This window comes from Saccostrea echinata, unplaced genomic scaffold (assembly GCF_033153115.1).
Source record: "Saccostrea echinata isolate AGI-Se365-2 ecotype Australia unplaced genomic scaffold, CSIRO_AGI_Sech_v1 ptg000044l, whole genome shotgun sequence".
Taxonomy (NCBI): domain Eukaryota; kingdom Metazoa; phylum Mollusca; class Bivalvia; order Ostreida; family Ostreidae; genus Saccostrea; species Saccostrea echinata.
The window spans coordinates 2,772,035-2,792,327 of NW_026889793.1; the positions used below are offsets into that span (position 1 = coordinate 2,772,035).

The following is a 20,293-nucleotide window of genomic DNA, read 5'->3' on the forward strand; positions in this document are numbered from 1 at the left end:
TACTTTAGGAAAAGCAAGATACTTTTCAAGTTTAGATTGTGAAAGAGACTTTGAAAGAACTAAACATCTCACACGTTACTACATCTTACTACCATCCACAGAGTAACGCAAAAGTAGAAAGATTCCATCGTACAATGCATGATGTTTTGTCAAAAAAGTTAAGTTGGGTGAAGATCTCCATAGAATTGCATGGGAAGAACAGCACAAAACGTTTACACGCGTGCATAGAATTATGAAAAATTCAAAACAAAAAGAAATGAAATATGCCAATAAAAACGCAGTAAACGAAGACATAAAATAGGAGACCCTGTCTATTATAAAAACAACTAAAAACAAAGTAAATTACAAAGTAATTGGAAACCCTTGTACCGTGTAATTGAACAAACATCGCCTGTGACATTCAAAATTAAAAACTAATTGGATGGTAGGATCATGAAAACTCACAAAGAATTGTTTAGGCTCGCTAAAATAGAATGGGACATACCAAAGGATGAAGACGCTAAGCCCATAAGAAAAGCTGCCTATGGAGTACCTCATGAGAGTGAAACAGATGAAGAGGTTAAGGTTAATGAAAACAATCCTATTCAGGAATTAAATGATGAATCTGAGGAAGGAGAGAGACTCCGAGGATGACACACCGCTGGCTAAGCTTGCTAGTAAATATAGTAAAGAACGATATGATTGGTCTTCAGAAGACGACGTACCCTTATGGGAGTTGTCAAAACGAATGCAACGAAAACAACAGACTGTTGAGGGCTCAGAAAATTCAGATATTGAGAGTGACCACAAAATAAACGATGAATTAACACATTTTGATGAAATGGGTGTAAATGCATGTAATAAAACAAAACCTAAAACGATCAAAGTTTTATCAAATAAGAAAAATAAGAAAAACGAAAAATCTTAAACTGCTTATTGATGATACCTGTCATTCAATTTCTTTAGATTCAAAGTTTGAATCAAGTGGTCACTGCTCATTTAACAGCATTCTATGATAAAGGTTATTTTAAAAAGTAATCTTTCCTTGTAATGACAAGCACTCTAGTGCTACAGTAAGTAGCGGGTCCGGGTACGACATCTCAGAATAAGTTTTCTGAACTAGAGTTGATATAGAAAGAGAAGAAAACTATGTAATGGTGTAAAATACAAATGTGTACATGGATAAATGGTATTAATGATACAATATTATTATGTGCAGATGAAATCCTATCGCGGTTCGGAATTCGGTGAAATTTTAACTTATCAAATTTATTTGTCATTGTCCGTTTCTGAAATTAAAACAGTGGGTAGAATAATAATTTGCAAGTTACATAAATGATTGAGAACTCTCAAAAGGAACAACCAAACCCATTTTAACTAAAAGGTACAGTTGTCATGCTCTGCTTATATTGACTATTTTTTTCCCTTCATATCTCCGACGTAAAGGTAATTGAAATATAAAATTAAATTTTTATCAAAATTTCTACATAGTTATAATTTGAAATCAATTAAATTATAGAGACCTTTTCATTCCACATTTCCAAATCTTACTCTTAAAAATTTAACACATAAATTAAAAGATATAAAAACTATCACCATGAACATTGATTGATTGATTGTATTTTGTTTAACGTCCCTCTCGAGAATTTTTCACTCATATGGAGACGCCACCACTTGCCGGTGGAGAGCTGCAAATTTTGTCCTATGTTCGGCACTTACGGCCATTGAGCAGTGATGGATCTTATTCGTGCCAGCACCTACTGCGACACGGGACCTCGGTTTATACGGTCTCATTCGAAGGACCAGTCTCCACGTCCCGCAGTGGGATTCGAACCCGCGACGTAAGGATCAATTCCTTACTTCGCGACTCTAGAGGAGATGCTCTAACCACTGCGCCACGCGGGCGACTCACAATGAACAAATTGATTCAAGAAATTAAAAGTATTGAAAATGTCCCCATGCTTGAAAGTGGTTGGCCGACATGGGTATTCGTCATAATTGGATTTATAAGTTCGTTAATTTTGGGGATAATAATATTTGTATATTGTAAATTTGGAAACAAGTGTAAGAATAGGTCAAGGTCAAACATGTGTCGGTTGTCCAGAAAGAATAGATCAAAAGTATGATATCTCAGCCAATAAAACAGAGTCTAGAATGTCAGCGTTTCTGGAGGGCAATGATGTAGACAACAGTAAAGTTCCTTCAGCACCTATGATGGCATTCAATCTCCAACTGCTGAGAAAATCCAGAATTTGGCTGTACTAGTGGTAACTGTGCCTTACGTTGTAACTCCACAATACACAAAAACAAAGGAAAAAAAGACCACAGAAATCGATAAACAACAACAAAAGACTAACACCATGTATCCAAGTCTCGGTCTCACATCAAGTACTGATTAAATGTGAAAGGCTTTTAAGAACAATATTGCTGAATGTTGCAATATCATTCGAGTGAAAACTGAAAGCTATACGATCACGATATGAATAAGATTAAAAACACTATACGATCACAATAACAATGAGGAAAAACGATGATGTTAACGTTTTTTGAATTACAGAAATGATACGATTATTGGATGTCGCCATTATTAAGGGACATTATTGTTATCATTTAACATTTTTTTAATTGGATGTTACCGATCACAAGGAACATTCTTGATATAATTGATGATGTTGGTTTATTATTATTCGAATATATATGCGTGTGGATTCCATTGGATTTCCTTTTACTAGATAATACATTTATGGAGTGTGAAATCATTGTGTTATATAGTGTTTGGACTTTATGAAAACATTAGACAGTGTTTCGTCTAGTTTGGGGAGGAATTTAACACAATGACAGTATAAATTTAAATATTAAATTTATTAATTATTATTGTGAAATGACATTCACTTTATTTTCATAAATGTAACGTTATGTATCTTATTTTCTTTTGAAGATTATGTTTATAAGCTGTTGATACTATAGTGCGCTTTCATCCTAAGACACTAATTGGTAATGGACACTACTACCGTATACTAATTATCTATTACACGCTGAGAGGGTCAGAAATAGAAACTAATGTGTACTTCTAATTAATCGGACAATGTGCAAGAATGTGCTGACCACTCTACTGACCAGCATCTGGTGATGATATGATATCTCCTACGCATCTAGTGGGCTGGACATAGATCACACATGATCCTCTCCGATATGGAAATGAGAATAATATGCTAATTAAAACTACCCTAAGACTGTTTTGGTGGGAGGAACAATGAAGATGAACTAAATATTAAGATGGGATCTGATTCCTGTTTCCATATATGTGACACTCTTTCTGTATGTCCAGTATAAAACCTGGTGCACGCTTGGTATCAGCAGCCTTTCAACATCCTGGCTCCGGACGCCTTTTACCATCCTTGGCTCCGAGACCTTTGAATTGGTGAACGCTTGTTGTTTAGAGAGACTTTAAGTACCTTTTGACTTTGATCTAAACCTTTGTTTGTTTGCTTACCATTTTGGATTGTAATAATAAAACAGTTATTAAAACTTTACCAGTCTTCTTAATCACGAGTAGTGTCACAATATTTTGTACAACAATATTGTGATACGTCTTTTATGTCGAGTTTAAAATGTAACAAAATATTTATACATGTGCATTATTTCAAAAATACTAGTACTACACTTCTTGCAATGTTATATTTAAAAAAAATGTTATGCTCATTACATTAATATGAATTGAATTTAATTTTGTGTCTTTATACCTTCTTTTTGTGACCATTTTAATTACATAAGAATATGAGAATATGAATGGAATAAAAAAACTTTTTGAACATGTTTATCACCTAATCACATCTTACAAGATTATGGATTAAAAAGTGTAATATATATATATATAAAAAAACAGACTATAACTTATAAATTCCATGCAGATTTACTTAATAAATAATGGGCTTTGTACAATTATCATTATCAATCCAATATCTGTTTGGAAGATACTACTTGTACATACTACATAAGATTACATTTGTCAAGTCTCAGTCACTAATTACATGTAGATATAAAATATAATTGTGAGATGAATACTGGTAGTCTGTTCGACTTTGACACCCTCACAGAACTGTTGCTACACACTTCAGTAAACAATGCAGGGATACCATTCTGATCTCTATAGTCAGTTAGTTTCAAACTATCAAAATCCAACCCACTTTCAGCTATTCGTACAGCCAAAATCAACACCTTTTTTTCTGAGCAAGAATCTGTAAGGAAGGAAAATTTTTGTCAACTTCCTTTTGATAAGATAGTACATTCATTGCATTATCAAGTGAGAATGTGGCATACTTATGCTATTCATCTGATAAATTCACTAATTCTAACAACTTTTACAACACTAAAATATCATCAAGGGCATTATGTGCTTCATATGAACATGCAAGAAGACTTTCTACAAGATTTTGTTGGCTATAAGAGCTTAGGTTTGGATGGAATATTCAAAATGAAACTTTCGTATCCAAAAATCCCTTCACCTTTCTTAAAAATCTTGATAACATAGAACATGTAGAATATGTAAAAAATCTATCCTCATTGCGTACAGCTTCCAACTGAACGATAAGTGCGAGCTAAAAAAGAAATATCACCATTTAGAGTACTGGTATACAAATGAACAAGCAAATCAAATATTCTCACAAGGCCATCGGTCATATATTATCATTGGAGTATGGATTTATACAGAAATAAATTCCACCATATGGCATGCATAAAGAAAGAGGGTGTTGACATTAAAACGTCTGCAATGAGTAGTTGCTAAGAAAACTGAGATAAAAATTTGTAACAGACAGACACACACACACAGATACTGACAGACACACAGGGGTAAAACTGTATACACCTTTTTCTACAGGGATAAAAATATGGTTCTTTTTAATAAACTGAATTTGATAAAATTTCTATATCAACTTCTTGCACAAAATATTACCTACTCCTGTTGTTTCTAAATCAAATAAGATAAAAGTATGATTTTCGACAATAACCGTTTCCATCTGTGGTCTTGCGCGTGGGACTGGAATTTCTATAATGAAGTTAGCTTGTTGAAAAGCTAACCCTATTCCAGATTCATACGTGGATCCTTCATGAATTTCTTTGCTAGTTGTACACAAGGATATTTATGAATGAAAGAAAAAATGCAAAGTCTAATATAAATTCATGTATTTCAAAAACAACTGATAAATAATCATTTAAGTGAACATATTTTACATTACCTCCTAGCCCTCAGCTCAGGTTTTCTTCACTTGGCCTACTCCATTTTGGCAATCGTATTTCTCTTTCTAGACTGGGGGTCCCTGAGGTAGCACAACTTTCTAGTAAACCTTCTAGGAGATAATCCTATCTTTCTGTTTACCTATTACAACAAAAATAACTTTAGGAGGGAGTGTTGCTGCTTGATGCAAAAACTGTATGATCTGCTTGCAATAATAATTTAATTAAAAATATTGCTCATGAAATATAACACGTGTATATATATATATATATATATATATATATATATATATATATATATATATATATATATATATATATATATATATATATATATATATATATATATATATATATATATATATATATATAGGTCGAGAGTTCAACCCGGGGTCGGGGCGGAAGTGGGTATCCAAATAAAAGTAAATTTTTCTTTGCTTTCTATATTAATATTTTTCACTTAGTGCAGTTATGTTAGTTTAAGAGTTGTTGTAAAAAGTGCTTTATAAATAAAAATTAATTCACTACAATATGTATCGGTAACGATCCTCTAATAAAACTAATGTCAAATTACTGTATCTCACTTCCATTCTCAATGCCCGCAGGACAGCGATGCGAGAATTCCATCGGCATCGAATGCAAGTTTTTAGACTTGTCTAGATAGCCGAGCGGTCAAGCACGCTGTTCCTGTACTGCTAGGAAACAGATTCCGTAGGTCGAGAGTTCAACTCTAGCTACGGGCGGAAGTGGGTATCCTTATAAAATGAAATATATGGAGATAACGAACAGTATTCAAGCTCAAAAGTCCATAAAAGTGAATTTCTCTGTTTTCTCTCTCCCTCTCTCTCTCTCTCTCTCTCTCTCTCTCTCTCTCTCTCTCTCTCTCTCTATATATATATATATATAAATATACTTATATATATATATATATATATATATATATATATATATATATATATATATATATATATATATATATATATATATATATATATATATATATATATATATATATATATATATATATATATATATATAATATTTATATAAAAAGTATCTCTGTAAAGTTTTACAGCATGAGATTTTTTTCCATTTAATATTCACATAATATTTTGGTACATAAATTTGCAAACTATATATACTAACAGCAACAAGATAAGATACTCCGGGGCTTTTTCTGCTACAAATGTTGCTACTTTATAGTTTAAAGTAGCTGGGCCTATAAAATGGTGGTTTTTCGGAGCTTAAAGTGACACATACCTATTGAAAGATTCAAATGGTTGGGTGCCTCCCAAAGTGGAGATCTTACAGCTGTTCTGCTTCCACTGTTGCATATTGAATGAACGTCAGAGTCTTTTAATGGCTTTCCATAGGGCAAGGAAGAGTGCCTTTAATTTGAACATATATTGAATAAATTAAATCAAGAATAGGAAATGGGCAATTAAGCCTATATCTACCATCTCTTTGCAGGAGAGATATAGCTTGCACATACATGTAATAAGATAAATGTATATGTAGATACATTATTTCAAATTGATACTGAATCACATACCTGTTATGTCTGTACATACCCGTACCAAACATTCTAAGAAATGCTCATGAGCAGCTCATGAGACTCACATGAAAATCTAGTAAGAAATTTATGCAAATTAGATATAATTTGAGATTTTGCTCATGTGCAGATTGTTAGTCTGTCTCTGTTAGGGAGGAAAATACTAAATAAAATGCACATGTGTAAAATTATGCTCACTTGGATGCTCATGAAAAATAGGCTATTCAAATTGCTTAAATATGAACAGCCTTACATAAAGATATACCATTGGTAGTTATTTTTCTAAGTTCAATTTTCTCACATGAGCAAGAGGTTAGGAAATTGGACACAGTCAAAATTCAGTATTACAGGTAGAACCAAAACCAAAGAATTACAAGTCTCATTTCCTCACGTGAGCATTTCTAATGCTCACGTGAAGAAATACAATACTTTGTCACTCTATGTGGTCTAACCGTTCACAAGACTTCATTGCAATTTCCCATGTGTTACTGTTAATGCTTCCTATTGATAGCATCACAAATAATTAATTGGGATCCAGGCAGGAATTTCTTATCATAGAAAATGAAATTAGAAAGAAACAACGATATTTAAAATCTTATTAGAAATTATACAGTAGTTTATAATGAATTGAGGCTACATATATTGTAGCTTTTAAAATATTAAAAAACGGCACTTAAGCCTCTAATCTTCATCCCATCAATGCTATCCTCTACCGAAACAACCTGCTGTGTCCCCCACAGTTGCTGAAAACTAGGGCAGCTGTATCCAATGAGGGGAGCCAGTCAGGATTTGTGCGCGCTTCTCAGACCATTTCAAAATTGCAATGCAAAATGTTTGTGAGGGTATGAAAGTTTGTAGATTAGTTTTTGTACAGTAAAGAAGTGAAATATGCTTTGGGAAATACATGTCATCAAAATATTAGACTGGATGTCAACATTTTAAAAGTTACAAATGTAACTTAAGTCCAACAGATATAAGTAATTATCAAAGATCAATTACAAATGATGATGTAGCCACAATGATAAAGGGTGATAGGAATATTTCAAAGATTTGCTGGCACTAAAGTATGCCTGAGAAAAGGTTAACTGGGATTGTATAGAATGAAATAGGATTTATTACCAAATCAGGGCCCAATGGGCATAAACATATAACATATAATTACAGACAAGATAGCGGACAGAATACAATATATAATGAAGAGCAATTCTTCCATTTAGTACATTGGTGGTATTTTGAGTTTCATATGTAGACATAGGTTGCTTTAATTTAAGATATATCTGCATTTTTAATTGATACAACTTAATGTGCAAAAATGTGCATTATTATTATTAATGTTATACATATATCTGAACACATAAAAATGCCTGATACATCAGCAAGAGGCAGCAAGAGTCGGTGCTGAAGGATATACAGAAATCCACTTCTGCCTTATGTAGAATAAACAGATCTATGGAGAAGAGTATTTAAAAAATTGTATGTTGAATGGCATGTGCAAATTATATTAAACTGCAATGAACAGCAAGAGTCAGTACTGAAGGATAGTATATAATTACTTTTATTAATCCACTTCTGCACAATGTAGAGTATACAACAACACACGTACTGTAGCATAAGTAGTGAATTAAAGTACATGTAAATGAAAGTCAAGATCAATATGTGACTTTGACTTTGTCTAACTATATATGACTTATAAATTCACACAAATTGTACAGCACATCAACATCTTAATTCACAGTTCATTTATTAACCATAAAAAATGGTTACTTTTAGACATACTATAAATTAAAAAGGTGAGATCTCAGGTAGTGAATTAATTCTTGATAGACTATGGCATGGGAAACCTAAAAAAATGTATTTCATCTTCTACCTCTTTTAAGAACTACGCACGCTAACTCTCGATTCCGGCCTATATTTTACATCCATTTAATTCATTACTAATGGAAATTTGGCAATAAAATGTTTGTTTAATGCAAAGAAGAGTTTAATGGTAATTGATTAATAATTTTGATACCAGTGTTAAATAGTTAATTACTCTTAATTCCAGCTCTTTTTATAAGGGGGTAAACGATGTTTTCCATTGAAATCGGGCTTGAAAGAACCATCACATTTTAAAATATTCTTGGATATGGATATATGTTATTTTCGTCTCTTCTTATGTTTTATTCATATAAAATCAATCATATGTAATTGAAAAAATATAACGTATAAGTTGTAAACCCCTTCAAAATTGGTGAAAAAGAGAGCATTTTTGTCGTTTTTGTCTGTAATCAGATGCCCCCCGCCCCCGTGAAACACAAAAAGCTTTGGTGTTAATTTGTCAAGTTTTACCAAAATTTTAGAGTTATCTCTCTTTATTTTCTCAAATAAGTAACGTTTTATGAAAATTCATATAAATATCTATATAAATATGATAAAATCATTCAAATATGTTAACTTTTGAAAATTGACTTGGAGGTAGGCGGGAGAACAATACTATCACTCGCGGTTCTTTTAATATTTTAATTTTAATATTATAACCCCCCCCCCCCTCTCTCATTTCAGATTACTAATTATAAAACATAATCTGTTTGTGCATGTATGAATTATTAGTAATACTTAATTTTGATATAAATGCAGTATGTTATCAGTAATTACAGTATAATATATATGTGCAGAAATTTACATCATTAGATAATGTAATTAATGTTTATAGTTCTGAATATAGGATCAAACATTCCTTAAATATATTGCAAATTCTCTATAGATTCTTTTAAGAACTATGGATATGTAAGTTAGATTAGGTCAAAGTGTACAGCTTAGTGCAGTAATCTATCTTTCAAGATGAGCTGCTTTATATTACTGCATATGGTTTTTTTATTGACTGGCCTCAATTCATGACCAACTGAACCATGAAAACTATAATAATTATAAATTCAAAATTTTTGCAGAAAAAAAATTGCTGATAAAGGGATCTGCAGATTATCCCCCTTGCAGATCAAGCTCTTATGTTGGCACTCAATTAAAAAAAATGCAAGAAAAATGAACTTGATGAAAGGATTATAATTCTTATGACTGCGGGAATTTTTATTTCACACCCAAGTATGATTGCCATGCATTCAGCAATCTGAGAAAAATCTACATAACCTGGCATATTAGAGACAACTTTAATCCATCTAGCGCTGTCCAAAACTGTTGGATGTTCTGTAAATCTAATGGAAATCTAACTTTTTGATAAGTTATACAATATTGTGTATTGTACATAATTAAACATGTATAATTAAGATTAATACAGAGAAATGTGTTCTATTTGTAGTATATACTAGCTGTTCATTTAATTTAATTTTAATTTCATTTAATTTTGAATTTAGGTTCATTTTAAGTTTGAAAAAGGAAGTTCACTGAACATTTAAGCAAGTATTTACATGTTGCTCAAGAATATTAAAAATTTTCAATATTATTGAGGAATTGTATTTTAAAACATACATGTATATATTATATAATGTAATTTAAATTTTATTCTATTATTGTTTGTTCAATTGAGCAATTTCTGCACATGAGACTAATGAGCTTCATGTGAGCAAAATTCTAGGTGAGCAAATTGATTCCTCACATGAGCAAAAAATGCGCATGTGCAGAATCTTGCTCACGTGAGCATTTCGCCTAATTTGCATGTTAAACTGCACATAAGACTCACATGAGCAACTCACGTGAGGAAATTTTGTTAGTCCTAACGTGAGCTGCTCATGAGCAAATTTTGAGAATGGTTTGGTATGGGTAGTTATATGTATAATAGTACTTTTGCTTCGGATTGTAAACATGCTGACGCCAGGAATCGCTGCATGACTCATGGTTTCCCAAAGTGAGATTACAGAGGGCATCACGTGCCTTTTCTATTCCTCTTGGGTTTCCCTGGTTTTGTGACAGACGATTGTAATTAGTTGAAGCATTTCAGAAGATAGTGGATTCCCTTGTAGTCAAGGACTTGTGCTTTTTCTTCAAGGCATATAAATTAGACGAAAAAAAAAATCCTAATATGGTTCTTGTCGCATTTTTTTAATGTTTGGATTCACTCTTTGTTTTAGTGGAGAAATAGTGGTGGTGTCATCATCTGCTATAATAGTGGACACCTTTTTTACCTCATCCATTTTTTCTCTTTCATACTGATAACCATACTTGGCTCAATAAAATTAGAACATCCTAAAACAAGAGGCGCATAGACCACATCGCTCACCTGAGCTCATTGGCTAGGAGGAAGCAGAAATCCGTTCAGTATTGAACGGGGGAGGGGCCAACTTTAATTTCCACTACCTCGGGATGCTTCCATATCAATAATACTAATCATGACTTTGATGTTCTTAAACAGAAAAATTAATATACCACATAACTGTGTTTATATATTCATAGTATTAGTAGGTGTGAACGTCATCTTCGTTAAGTATTTATTATTTGTTTCTATATGCGTACTGTGATTTTCTTAACAGTTCAGAAATGACTGTGCCATAAGAATTGTAAATGTTTGTTGTTACTGCTCAGAAAGAAATGTATCTTTAATTTCCACTGCCTTTTATAGTTACATTGTTTATTGGTAATCTCATTTCTGAATAAGCTCCGCCTATTAAAATAATTAACCCCGCCCACTAGGACTGCTGGGACTGCTTTATGGGACCGCTGGGACCGCTGTGGGACTGATGTGGAACTGCTCTGGGACCGCTATGAGACTGCTTTAGTAGTCCCAGAAAGCAGTCAGCGGGACTGCTCTTGGACTGCTTTGTGTCAGGTACTGTACACTTTTAGAAACTCTCTCTCTCTCTCTCTCTCTCTCTCTCTCTCTCTCTCTCTCATTTTGATATTTCCTTGGGGAAAAATGTTAGATTATTTATTTCAAGATATTTTGTTTTTGATTGTATTATTTTTTTTTTTATTCAGGAGTGCGTGAAATTAAATTTGAGAGTGTACCGCTTATACACCTTGCTAACTGCAGAACCAAAGCATTATGTTTTTTTTTTGTTTTTTTTTTTTTTTTTTTTTTTTTTGTTTTTGTTTTTTTTTTATATTAGTCTCTGATCATAAGGTTATAGTCAAAGACTATTAACAAAATCAAAACGCTACAGTTTTCCAGCTAACATCATGCATGTATTCACCAAACAGATAGATAGTCAAATTAAGAAAAAAATCATATGAACGCAGATACATTAGATCCTATGTATGGTCAATATTTATGTTGCTTACTAAGAACTTTCTGAATGAACAATCACATCGCATCCAGCTGTTTGGGGAACTTGACGATCATTGTACGCTTGGGGTACTTAATCGGAATAAGTTTCCTTGTTGTCCATGTGGGGAAGATGATATGAGTGGTCTGTGAACAACCGTGGTCGTCCCGGACGCACTTCCACCGAGATTTTAAGCAATTAGTTTTATTGTGTATTTGTTATTTTGTTTTGAAAACTCCTGTCGTTCTTTGTTTACATTCTCCGCAAAAATTACGGCATGTCGCAAATAACAACTTGCATGTGACAGATTGTTGAAAAAGTAATTGAATCTTTAGAGTTATGTATTATCTAAAAAGCAACAACACATAATTATATTTTCTATGATTAATATATCCTGACGTCACCGATTTACAACATCATATCCTAATGCGCCCAGTTTGTGTCAACTATAACGTTGAGTATATGTAATCCTTAAATAATAATATTCCGTATGCATTAGAAAATACATGTACAGAAAATATATGTATACATAGATCTTAAGTTTTGCAAATGAGGTCAATCAGTGTTTTGAAACAAAATTTTGAGAGATTAAAAGCAATATTTCATTTTTATTCAAATATTATTAATAAAATATTTCACTTAGATACAGATTAATTCAAATACCCAAATAAGCTTTTAATTTTAAATGTTATTGCATAGCATGAATTACTATTTTCAAATAAGAATGAAATATATAAGGAATAATGATATCCATTAACACGTTTATTGTATAATTATGTCATCCACACTCGTAAATGAAATAAAGTTGTAATAACCTTCAGCTGCTACATTAATATTTAAAAATTACTCTTATAAGACCTACATTGCAGCACACTTATCAGTCTCTAACTACATACAATGTAAAATATTATTCCCTTCTAACTGCCTTAAGTTGTGCTTCTTTTGCAGACTTTTTAAGTTGACTGACAGAAGTTATAATTATAAATTTTCTATATTTAATGCACATATTAAAACATATTTTATACTGTGACAAGAGAAAATACTTTTCTACTTATTCCATGGGAGAAAAGAAAAAGTCAATATATAAAGATCACATTAAGTCGTATGTCTTCCTTTTCTAGTTTCCTTTTCTCCCTTCAATATATTTCTGATAATGTAAATTACCGACTGATAATGTAAATTATTGAAAACAGAAATGTTTTTCATGCCACACATTAGAAGAGAGAGAGAGAGAGAGAAATGCATTGACGTAAAAAATATACCGTGCGATTTCACCACCGTGAGTCAGTCAATTTCTGTACTTTAAAGTTGTCATTTGTTATCTTAAAACAAACACATATCATAAGCTGATAATCGACAGGTCTTGTCAAAGAGAGAATGAAAATGAGCAGACTTAAGGTAAGATAACGTTTATTATACATTTTTTGTTTTAAAAATAATTTAATTCAAGGAAAATGCTTGAAACTATGCTTTGTGATTATTTATGATGTACTGAGCAGTTAAAAACACAATCCCAAAAATGGTGAAATATTGATATATATATATGTTTCATCGCGTCTTCATGAATTTTGCCAACACCCAAACAAGGAAAATGTAATGAGAAATTAGAGCTATAATGTTCAAAAGTGCATTTATCATTACTTTTTATTGTAAAAAAAAAAAAAAAAAAAAAAAAAAAAAAAAAAAAACATGGATTGTGTGTTTGTGTTTGGGGGTGTGTGCATGTGTGTCTTGCGTATGTGGTAATTGAAGTATTTTTAATTCGATGAATCCAATTAAATGGAGTCATAATGAATATTACTTGTCGAGAAGATTAACTTCCTTCTCATTACAATGTGTTTGTTACTTTCAATAATATTACAAAATATTTCATTCATGATGTCCAGTTAAATCGGTTCATGCAAGATGCCGACTTTCTGTCTGGCCGATTCTATGTTTACTTCTCTCTTATCACTACTTTAAATACGCTTTCTTTACATTGTACTCTTTCTAGCAAAAGACCGAAGAAGAAAAGGAATATAGCTCAGATTTTATGGATTTGCATCAATTCAGTAAAACAAAAGTACAAGACATTGTATATATCCAGTTTTCTATTACAATTTAGAACATTTTTCTTATGATTAATTGAATGTGAAAGTCTTTCTAATAATATGTAAGAAAGCACTATTTAACCTTTGTGTTTCTATAATCATCAGCAGGAAAATAAAAGTGATGGACAATTACCACAAGAAGAACGAATACAAAATATTCATCTTAAAAACACAGATATTGAAAAGGATTCTGGCTATTCATATATCTCAGCTAGCTTGACGAAACAAAGATCCAGACCCATGCAATTTGAAGATGCTTCTCAGGTAAGTAACCTCTACATGAAAGACAAACTTTGATTTTTTTTTTAACTTTACTAAGTATACCTACAGTTATGTGTTAATTCATTGACAGCTAGCATTAATTTTATAATAAAAATAGAATTATTGATTAATTGATGGTTTGTTTTCAAGGTACTTTTCCAGAAATTTCAGTCGCATAGAGACGTCAAAGTATGCCAGTGAAGAGCTTTCAATTTAGATCTACGCTTAGCACTCAAGGTCAACCTCTGCTGAGACTAAGGCACTCAGTTTTTTAAGTCTCATCAAAAAGACGCGTGACTTTACAGTTTTAATAATTTCGGATGCTTTGGGAGTAAAGAGTTACTGACTATGTTTAAGTCTAAGATAAAAGATATGAAGATAACGAACAGTATTCAGGCTCAAAAGTCCATCAAACAATACAAATTAGGAGCAGAGCAAACACGGACCTCCAAACATCAGGGGATCGTTTCTCAAAAAGTGGTAGATTTGGGCCTAAGTTAGTCCGACTAAGTAAGGTACGCCAAAATTTAGACAGCCTTAAATCGCGTTTCAGAAAACGGCGTAAGACTGGGCCTAAGACTAAGACCTCTCCGCTAAGTACTAAGCATGCGCAGATCGTATTTTATTTGGTTTAGAGACTACAATTAAATGTGGCGGATCAAATTACTATCAATCTTAAACCTAAATACAGAAGAAAGGCACGAAAAGCATTAGCGTGCGTGCATGTTTTCTCTCTTCATCATCTTTCAAAGAGATATATCTATCTGTATTTTCAAGGTCAAAGAATTAAAATTAAATAACTAGTTTTGTATACTCAGATAATTTTTTTATAAAATCTATATAGGTACAAATAACATTAGAAAAAACATAAACGTGCATGTACTCGATTGTGATATTCCGATAATCAATTGTCCTTTAAAAAACCCAAACGATGTGCAAAGCATACGTACTTGCGAAAAATTGGAATACATTAAGCAGGAAAATTACTGAAGAAATTTTCCTTTGAAAATAAGCCATATTGTCTTTTCACTTATGTTTTACATTAAAATAAATACGCAAAAGGGTTGGAACAGGTTCGTAGCAAAGGTTTCAAAAGTGGGGTTGGGACCACCACCCCAAAAAAAAAAAATCTGACAAGCCAAAAAAACCCTAAACTATCAAAAAGTGGGAGTTGCCGACCTTATAGCGACAAAAAGTGGGAGGGGCAACCAGTATCTGAAAGAAAATCTAATAAAGCAAAATACTACACTCAGAAAAAGTGGAGGACCGGGGTCCCCTTGCCCCATCGCTTTCTACGGACCTGTGGAAAATTAAACAATTATGAAATCATATATTATTACAATATGGAAAAGAGATTTTTGAAAATTTATCAGTTGTATTGAATTTATAATTTTGTAAGAGAATAATCAATTCTAACTGAATTAGATTTCTTGGCATTCATGCTGATAAATGTATTATAATACATGTATTACACTTTGGACATACAGTATCACATTGATATCGATATGATAATTTACACAGTCCATGTAAAAATACGCTTATACAACATTTCCATTAGCAAACGCATTCTCAATAAAGGTTTGCAAAAGCTTAATTAGTTTTCAATCAATTTCTTGTAATCCATATTAAAAGCAAGCAATCTAGTATTTTTATAAATTTCTGAAATATTTTCATTTCATATATTTCCAGTCGGGATCAGATTTATTAAGATCGGGAAAAGTACAAATTCAACATCACCATCTTTTTCTTCTAAATCTAGTAATTCCGCTTCAATTTCTATTAATAATATGATCATATAATATACCATCTTTTTCTTTTAAATCTAGTAATTCCGTTTCAATTTCTATTAAGAATATGATCATATAATATTTCTTCTATAGATGCAGATGCATCGTCGCAAACCACGGCCAAAATGTACGATTTTATCTAGATTTAAAGATATTAACACGTTATTGACCACTTTCATTTCAAATGCGTGTAATATAAAGTGTTTATCTGTTCATAAATCGATCAAAAGATACCCTCAAATAAAATTCGTCTGAGAAAAGTACGATAGATTGTAAATTAATTAAAAACAAGTACCTATTTTTTAATAAATGATAGATCCATCTGCAGATCTTATACCCCATGACAGTTGCTCCTTTGAAATGGGAAAAACAATATTACGGACAAGATAATTATTTACTGGAACATTTTACAAGTTCATATTTTCTGTTCTATAAATTTTATATTTAATCAAAGGGGAAATTAAGGTAATAGGTGAATTAACTTATCTTAATATCGTATTTTATTATATCAAATGTATATTGATTGAGGAGGTTTATTTTTTCAAAAACATAATCCATTTCAAAAATTAAAAAAAAAAAAATATCATGGGCCAAGTGTGTGGAGGAAATGGGCAAGGGGGTAGGTAATTAAGTAACCAAAATATTCAGCAAACTTTGAGAGTACAAGAAAACAAATACTGAAAGTGTAGGTCAGTCTAAATTACAACTCAATTTTTAACAGAAACACCATTACTGGAAAAAGCGGGAGGGTTGCAGCCCCCTCTTCCATACTACGGGTGCCTGCATTTTTTTTTTTTTTTTTTTTTTTTTTTTTTTTTTTTTTTGAATTCGGGCACTTTTTAAAAATATCTTACTCAGTTTCAAAATTCAAAATTCTTACTTACAAATTCCTAGTTCATGAAACCTTTTTACGGAAAAAAGTCTGCATCCTCGCTGGATTTTTACTACCTTTCTATTTACCTACATAATAATTGTATATTTCACGATTTTTCGCATATCATATATGTACATTAATAGGTATTATATCGCATACGTACAAAATAATTATTCTTTTATCTCTTTATGACAAAAAACACCTGCTACTTTTTTCGAGTTGAATACAGACTAAGAACTTACGCCTACTCATGAGCAGGCGTAGATATAAGCTTAATTTTAGTCTCGACTAAGTCTGCGCCTTTTTGTGAAACGCAACTTAGTCCGATTTTCGGGTTGAGTCACTGATTTAGTTCGGACTAAGTTTACGCCTGGTCGTAGGCCTTTTTGAGAAACGGACCCCAGAGGTGGGATCAGGTGCCATGGAGGAGTGAGCATCCCCTGCTGACCGGTCACACCCGCCGTGTGCTCCTTGTCATGATCGGGAAATAGCGGAAAAATCCGTCGACAATTCAGTGTGTAAATAATGGCCTTACAATTTGTATGAAAAACGTCATTCAGCATTTGACTCAATGATAAATTGTATTTACTGACAAGGTCATTGTGTCGACCATATAACTTTCGAAATGATGACTTTAAACGAGACAGCGCGGCAAACGAGAATCGAAACCGTGCTTCCAGATCACGATGTAAACGTCCTACATGTACCAGTAGTAGGCGATTCTGATCGGTATCTAAAAAAGAATTTAAGTTGAAAAAGTAAGATATATATATATATATATATATATATATATATATATATATATATATATATATATATATATATATATATATATATATATATATATATATATATATATACTTTTAGCCTAGAAATGAACAAAAACAGGAAAGTAATCTTTTTGATGGATCCAAAGGAAATCAACAGGAGGAGGATGCCACAAAAATGCATAACACTTGTGGTAATACTGTATCGTCGACGACTCAAGTTTATCAGAAAATACTTGAAAAAATTTTTGAGGTGCACGATTCTAAAAGTCATACAAATTCCTTAAATATCACTCTCTCTCTCTCTCTTTCACCCTTTCTCTTTCAAAAAAAAGAGAAGACTACAATATTCTTTTAATGTGTTTGCAAAAAATAACATCAGAACTCTAAACATTTTTTTTTTTCAATTTCACGCTTTTCATTGATATATCTTGCAAATACAAGGAAAAATGCTAATTGCAGTCACCATCAAAAACATGAAAAAGGTTTATGAACTTTTTCTTTTAATAACATTCTGATTTAAACATGTTTTTTTCAATAAATATTTTTGGAAAATTCGAATATAATTTAGCTTAGAAATACATGCTATGAAAAAGACAATTACGTACATTTAATTTTATCAATTTATTATGCAATGCAATTATTACAAACAAATTTGATTTTTCAATGTTGTAGATATTCAAAGATGTGTCCAAAGATTGTTTTTTACCATTTTGCGTTATTTCAATGGTACTGTTCGTTGCATGCATTCTTTATTATCTTATTCCATACATCTATTTTGGTAAGTCAATTTTTTTTTTTTATAAAGTTATGAAACAGTACTAATGTTAGAAAAGAATTACGCAGCAATGAATATACATATGTATGAAATATATGGAGATAACGAACAGTATTCAAGCTCAGAAGTACATTAAACTATACAAAATAGGAGCAGAGCAAACACGGACCTCCAAAACATCAGAGGTGGGATCAGGTGCCATGGAAGAGTGAGCATCCCCTGCCGACCGGTCACACCCGCCGTGTGCTCCTTGTCATGATCGGGAAATAACGGAAAAATCCGTTGACAATTCAGTGTGTAAATAACGGCCTAACAATTTGTATGAAAAACGTCAGTCAGCATTTGACTCAATGATAAATTGTATTTGCTGACAAGGTCATTGTATTGACAATAGAACTTACGAATATTATATGTAATTGAGGATGAAATAAATACAAATAATGAACTTGTGCATAGTAATATACATTGTACATGTAATTGTAGAGACAGTAAGTAAAAAATAGTTAACACATGTCAATAACACTAAACATTACATGTGTTTCCACTTTGTTTTTTATTTATTTGTTTTCTAAAGCTTGTAGGATATTTTTCACAAACTATACAAATCATGTATGCAGTATTTCGTTCTTCTCTGAATTAAAAACAAAAACACATTTCTTTTAGGGTTTAAAAAAGAATCGGATTCCGATGATGAGCTGCGTGTACTGATTATTGGACAAAGTGGATCAGGAAAAAGTTCCCTAGCAAACACGATTCTAGGCCACGAAACATTTAAGTCAAATGCACTTGGGGATTCACAGACAAAAACAATATATGCTGGAAACACTCATAGATTTGGTAGAAACATTGTGGTAGTTGATACACCAGGTCTTTTCGATAGATCCATGTCCAATTCAGAGGTATTGTTCGAAATTGCTAAATGCTATGCTGTAACATCCCCTGGTTTGCACTCCATTTTACTGACCATTGCTATCGGAAGAATTGATAACCAGAATTTGCAGGAAACAGTTGATCTCTTTCTGGAAGAATTCGGAGAAACTGCGCTATCTTTTATGATTGTGGTATTCACCAATAAGCATTTATTAGAAGCAGAAAATATGTCTATAGAAGATTATTTATCGTCGTTTTCAAAATCCTCATCCCTTTTAACACTTTTGCAAAAAATAAAAGGAAGATATGTTGCTGTCGGATATAAAGGTGACAGAAGAGAACGCATTAAAGAGGCAGAAACTATCATATCAATGATTGACAAAATGCTTCGTGATCAACCACTGAAACTTTTCCAAAACGAAGTTTACAAAAAAACTGAGAAAACCTTAACAACAGAAGCTGAAAGGATGGTACAAGCCGTAAAACACAATCAAAATGTGGAAAAGAAAATTTCTAAAATGAATCCCCAAGAAATAAGACTTCGCACCAGAAAAATAATCATAGAAGAAAAATATTCTGATGAAAATGACGGTGAAAATGAAATATCATTTTCAAAAATATTAAAACAGATTTTGAGCTTTATTGTTCGCAGTAAAATAGGGATATAAAGAAAACGGCATCACCCATGCAAGAGGATGATTTGGGATGTCAAATTTACTCGGACATCTTTGTCTTATAGTCGGATGTTTAACGATAGTCGAGTACTCAAATCTTTTGTGTGTCTGTGTGCCGTTATTTAATTTTGTCATTTGCAGATTGTTACAATATTTAATTCCCCGTTGCTGTCCCATACTTATAGAATTTCTTAATCGACATTAAATATAAATAAAAGTTTGAACTTAATATAC

The 20,293-nt window shown here is 32.0% G+C and overlaps 1 protein-coding gene across 1 annotated transcript; it reads left to right on the forward strand.

Moving 5' to 3' along the window:
• Window positions 1–598: 598 nt before the first annotated feature.
• On the forward strand, window positions 599–20,053 carry LOC133201458 (GTPase IMAP family member 9-like). Its single transcript, XM_061337261.1, has 2 exons — window positions 599–836; window positions 19,179–20,053. The coding sequence occupies exons 1-2, from the start codon at window positions 599–601 to the stop codon at window positions 20,051–20,053; spliced, it is 1,113 nt and encodes a 370-aa protein (XP_061193245.1).
• Window positions 20,054–20,293: the final 240 nt, after the last annotated feature.

What these genes read in the sequence shown, in the direction of transcription:
- LOC133201458 (XM_061337261.1), top strand. Translation starts at nt 599, where the DNA reads ATGAATCTGAGGAAGGAGAGAGACTCCGAGGATGACACACCGCTGGCT. An exon ending in TGAAATGGGTGTAAATGCAT is followed by an intron (nt 837 to 19,178) that starts GTAATAAAACAA and finishes CATTTCTTTTAG; the next exon opens with GGTTTAAAAAAGAATCGGAT.